This window comes from Dasypus novemcinctus, chromosome 26, assembly GCF_030445035.2.
Source record: "Dasypus novemcinctus isolate mDasNov1 chromosome 26, mDasNov1.1.hap2, whole genome shotgun sequence".
NCBI classification, from domain to species: Eukaryota; Metazoa; Chordata; class Mammalia; order Cingulata; family Dasypodidae; genus Dasypus; species Dasypus novemcinctus.
This window is the reverse complement of record NC_080698.1, coordinates 7,573,189-7,578,415: the sequence shown is the minus strand read 5'-3', so window position 1 is coordinate 7,578,415 and position 5,227 is coordinate 7,573,189. Positions and strand designations below refer to the sequence as shown.

Here is a 5,227-nt window from a genome sequence, read left to right as displayed (position 1 = left end):
GCGCGGGGCGGCGCCGCCCTCCCGCCTTGCTCTCCCCGCGGGCGGCCGCGGCGGCGTGGAGGCGGGAGCCGGCGGGCGGAGGCCGCCCCCGGCCCCGCGAGCCCCTGCAGCCCGCGAAGCCGGGCGGCTCACGGAAGCCCTGTTTTCCTCCCAGGCTCCGCATTCCGGAAGTGCAGCGGCGCGCCAAGCCCGCCCGGGGCAGCCGCAGACACCCCCCGCGACCCCACGGCCGCCGACGACGCCCCCCGCGACCCCAGAGCCGCCGCTCTTTACTTCAGGTTCTGTTTCTGCGCCGGGCCCTGCCAGAGAACGGCCTGGTCCGAGGGGGCCTCTAGGGACATGCGCCTTCCCGGGGGTCTGAGGGGACCCGACCCTGCCCCGGAGGTCCCCAGGCTCCCCTGGCCGCGCCTCGGGGGTCGCCTGGCGGGGGCGGCGGCCTCACTGTCGGTTGCCCCCTGCGCTGCCCCGCTGCAGGCTGCGGCCGACGGAAAATGAGGATAGTCGGTGGGGTGCCGGCGGCCGAGAAGAAGTGGCCCTGGCAGGTGAGCCTGCAGATCCGTGACACCCACATATGCGGAGCCTCCCTCATCCACCACCAGTGGGTGCTGACGGCCGCCCACTGCATATTTGGGTGAGTGTTTGGGGCTCGGGGCTGGGGCCCCCGTGGGAGCGGAAGCCAGACTTGTCCCCCTCCCCAGGCTGCTTCTTGTGACAAAAGGGGTCTCGCAGCCCCTGCTCTGCTGACTGTTGTCAGAGGCTGGTCATCGTAAAACCCTTGGGAGCCCGGCCGGTCAAGAACAAAATCAGGGTCCAGGGCACCGCTTTTAAGTGCTGTGCGGATGAGCCTTGGGCCAAGAGGAGGAGGGATGCCAGCGGGGAGACAGTGTACCGGCAAAGATTTACAGGAGGGAATATTTGAGGGGAGAAGGATACAGTCGGCCAATTTGGCCAGGTCCAGGGCTCTTCACCTTAATGAGCCTCAGAAATACCTGCCGGGCGTGTTTAAATACAGGTTGCCTGTTCCCATCCCCCAGAGTTTCTGATTCAGTAGATCAGGGGTGGAACCAGAGAGTTTGCATTTCTAACAAAATTCCTGGGCCCTGCTGATGCCACTGGTCAGGGAAGCTACCCTTCGAAAACCAACTGGCTAGAGTGGTCAGGAGTGGGAAAGGAGGCTGGAGGCATGGTGGTGGGAGGACTGCTGCTGTGGGAGGACAGGGCCAGGCTGGAAAGCACCTGGAAATCGTGGAAGGGATTTTAGATCCTCCAGGATCTCCCTGCAGACATTTCGAATACACGGTGAAGATGGGAGACATAAACGTGAGGCATGGCGCCCACACGGCGGTCACGGTCCCAGTCCGAGACATCGTTGTCCACAAATACTATTATTCCATTGGAACCATTTCAAACGACATCGCTCTCGCGCTTCTCGAGTTCCCTGTGAACTACTCCTCGCACATCCAGCCTATATGCCTCCCGGAAAAGACCTTCAAGGTGGAAAGCGGAAAAGAGTGCTGGGTAACTGGATGGGGCAAACGAGAAGAATCAGGTGAGACTGTAAAGCAAGACTACAGCAAACTCACGCCCACTTCGGCAGCCTGTGCCCTGGGGTTGCCCTGCCAGCTACAGGGAGGGCCAGGCAGGCAGATTTTCTAGCAGGTGGATAAGGGAGGAAGGTGGAGAAGATGCCGTCAGGGAGTAGTTTAACAACTGTGTTTTAGATCTCTGTTGGTAGGTAAAGGCTTGGGGGCTTGTTGGGGTGGCCTCCAAGGCAGATTTCAGCTCAGGGGGGATGAGCTGTCTGCCAGCCAGAGCTGCCCTCACGGGCAGTGCCCGCCTTGGTGGGGCGGGAGCGTCCTGACCCTGGTTTGAGGCAGAGCTGCAGCACCCCTGCTGGTGGGGCTGGAGGGCCCCTGCCCTGGAGAGAGGCTGATTTGGGACCTTTGGGAACGACCTGCCTGGAGGCTCTGACCTGCCCAGGAAGGTGAAGATGCTTCACTGAGGCTCAGGTCACCGGGTCCCTGTCATCACTGCTACTCAGGGTGACAGGCGCCTGGTGCTCATTTCCCAGGCTGCTAAGGCCTTGCTCTCCCTCCTGTGCTCTGTCCTGCCTTCTCCTGTGGGTTTTGCCTCTTACCTCCTCCTTTCACCATGTCAGCCTGGGGCCCATTTCCTCCTGTGTCAAACGGGGACCGTGCCCACAGCCCCGCCTTCCTCTAGGGGCGTCTGTGAAACCCTGTGTGGAGCCCCAGAGTGGGTGCGGGCTCCTGTCCTGCCCCACTTACACAGGTGCACTGACTTCTAAGTTGTCTTTCTGTAGAGCCATCAGATAGTGCACCATTCCACCTTCAGGAGGCTGAGCAAAATATTATTCACCGTCAGAAATGTAACGAGATATTCCAGAGAAAACTGTCACGCAACGACATGGTCACTGAAGGGGCTCTCTGTGGCAGTAATGAGAGAGGAAAGGATTCCTGCCAGGTAAGTTCTTGGGTTCCTTGCCACCTCTGCATTTTGATTGTTCCTCAAAATTTCCTCAATCCCAGGCAGTAGGGCTTGGGCTTTTTCATAGCTCCTCCATTCATCCTTTATTCAAGTTGAAGGGCTTAGGGGTCAAGCTTCCAAAGCTGGCCCGTGCTGGCCTGCCCTGATCTTTCAGGAGAGAGCAGCTGAAGCTGCCTGGGAAGGGGAGTGGGGAGGTTCAGGCAGCTGATATCACTGCACGTTCCATTTGTTGAGCCCCTTCTCTATGACAGGCAATGCACTCAGGTAAGCACTACAATTCATGTTATATCAGTATATGTACAATTTTTTGCAATGTATTTTCGTATGCAATTTTTTACTATATATGCAAATTTTTTGTTGAAAATTTTCAATTCACAACTATCATCTTTACAGCCTAGGCCTGTGCCTGCGGTGTCGGGGAAGCCCCGTGCATGCCTTTCTCGCAGCACCCTGCGTGCAAACAGCCTGCTCTGACGTGGGTGTCTTCATGCCTGCTGTTGTTTTCTTGTCTCTCTCCAGGGAGATTCTGGGGGCCCCCTGGTCTGTGAATATAACAACACCTGGATCCAGGTGGGCATTGTGAGCTGGGGCATTGGCTGCGGTCGAAGAGGATTCCCTGGAGTTTATGCAGATGTTGGTTACTTCAGGGACTGGCTCGTTGCTCAGGTGAATCAGGCTTCCTCTCTGGACCCAGTGGCCTTGCTCACCTTTGGCCTGTTACTGGTGCTGCCCTTGGGTACCCTGGTGACCCCGTGATGGCCCAGCGCACTCCCCTCCAGTCTCTGGTTCACACACCAAGCCTCTCCTTCGACCTCCCGGGCTTCCTGTCTGCACTTCCTCACATTCCGGCTGGATCCATTGACCCTGTGGAGATCCACACGACAGAGTGTGGCAGCGAGGCCGGGGCTGGGAAGTGCCCCTGCCCAGGGCACCTGTCACCTGCCTGAGGCACACTCAGACCCTGGCTGTGAAAGATCCAGCCAAAGGGCCCTGACCTGCCAGGTGGAGCTGATGATTCGTGGGAATTTTGGAGAACATCACCAGCAAAGAGAGTGAAGCAGGCGTCACCACCTCCCTGTGGGGTACGAGGCCGGGCATTTCCCTCTGGCCTCGGCTCTCTGGAGCTGGGAAGCTCCCTGGCACCCCAGTGTGGATCCATCTGTGAAAGGACAGCCTCTGTCCCGCAGGCCCATGTGGCAGCCCAGTCCTGGAACCCCCTTCCTGTGTGCCCTGGTGGCTACGTCCAGAGACTCCCTGTTGTGTTGAGGCCTTATGGACTGCTGAGATTTAATAAGTCAGCTGAATAAATTCTTGAGAGTCCTCTGTGTGTTCTAAAGCCCTGCTCACATGGGACATGGGTTGCATGTAGCATGCTCTGAAGAGAACTCATTTCCCATTTAGCTAAGGAAGATATTCGTGGTCCCTGTTAAACTCTAGGAGAGCAAAAGGTGAGGAACCTGCCTACCCAGATAAAAATCTAGTGGACGACCTTAGGTCCTCCTGCCTGGGCTTATTAGCATGTCTGTAGCTGGTGTTATTTTAGTTGAGTGTAACAGTCTCTGCAACACGGAAGCAAGAGGGACAGGGGCTGGGCCATGGTACACTTGCATCTCCTAGCACCTCCTTTTGCTGTTGTGCTGAGGCAGGAAATGTTTAAAATAGTCTGAAATTCCATGGCATACCAACCAGGGCTTCTTAAGAACCTTTTTTGTTTGCCAGATCCCTTTGCCGGTCAAGTGAAATGAATACTACTGTGATTTATTTATTGCATACATTCATAAGTGAATGAAATGCTATATCCTTCACCTATTTCAGTTAAAGGTCAGAGAAAATAAAAATAATAAGTTGATTTTTTTTTCAATTCAAGCTTATGGATCCCCTGAAATCTTTCCATGGACCCCTTGGGGGTTTGTGGACCCCTGCTTAAGAACCCCTGTATCAAACAGGAAGGAAGCTATCAAAGACCACTCGAATTGTGTCTAAACAATTCAGGAGCCGATTTCAAGAGGCTTCCTGCAGTGGACATGTGGTGTTCCCCCAGATCCCATTTACAGAGAAAATGTACCTCTGCAAATATTGATTCTAGCTGCATCCCTTACTAGGAAATGAATTCCTTTGCAAGGACCCAATTAGCTCAAGACTATGCTCCTTCACAGAGGGTAACCTATAGCAAATAATTGGTGAAGCTGGGGTTGTAGTTTGCTAGGCTGCTGAAAGCAGGTACCACTGGCTTAACAATGGGAATTCACTAACCCACAGTGTTTGAGGCTGAGAAAAATGTCCAAATCAAGGCATGATCAAGGTGATGCTTTCTCTCCAAGCACTGGCTGCCACCAGTGCCACTTTGACTCCTGCCACATGTCAAATGGTGTCTGCTGGTCTCTCCCTTTTCTTCTCAGTTTCCTTGCTTTTGGCTTCTTATTTCTGCAGTGCTCTGCCTCTTTGTCTGATTTTCATTCTCTCATAGAGGTCTCCAGTAAGAGGATTAAGACCCACCCTGAGGCACGCCATAACTGAATTATCCTCATCAAAAGGTCCTATTAAAATAGGTTTACAGCCAGAGAAATTGATTAGCTTTAAGGACATGATTTTCTGGGGTGCATACAGTTCCAAACCACCACACTCCACCATCTGAACCCCAAAAAGGTATGCTCTTTCCACAGGCAAAATATATTCATTCCATTATAACATCCCAAAAGCCTTACATCATTTCAGTAACAAT

General features: G+C 54.5%; 1 protein-coding gene across 1 annotated transcript; it reads left to right on the top strand.

Moving 5' to 3' along the window:
• The first annotated feature begins 474 nt into the window (after positions 1 to 474).
• LOC131276210 (serine protease 44-like) lies at positions 475 to 3,817 on the top strand. Its single transcript, XM_058289004.2, has 4 exons — positions 475 to 631; positions 1,284 to 1,549; positions 2,321 to 2,481; positions 3,025 to 3,817. The coding sequence occupies exons 1-4, from the start codon at positions 492 to 494 to the stop codon at positions 3,259 to 3,261; spliced, it is 804 nt and encodes a 267-aa protein (XP_058144987.2). The 5' UTR covers positions 475 to 491; the 3' UTR covers positions 3,262 to 3,817.
• Positions 3,818 to 5,227: the final 1,410 nt, after the last annotated feature.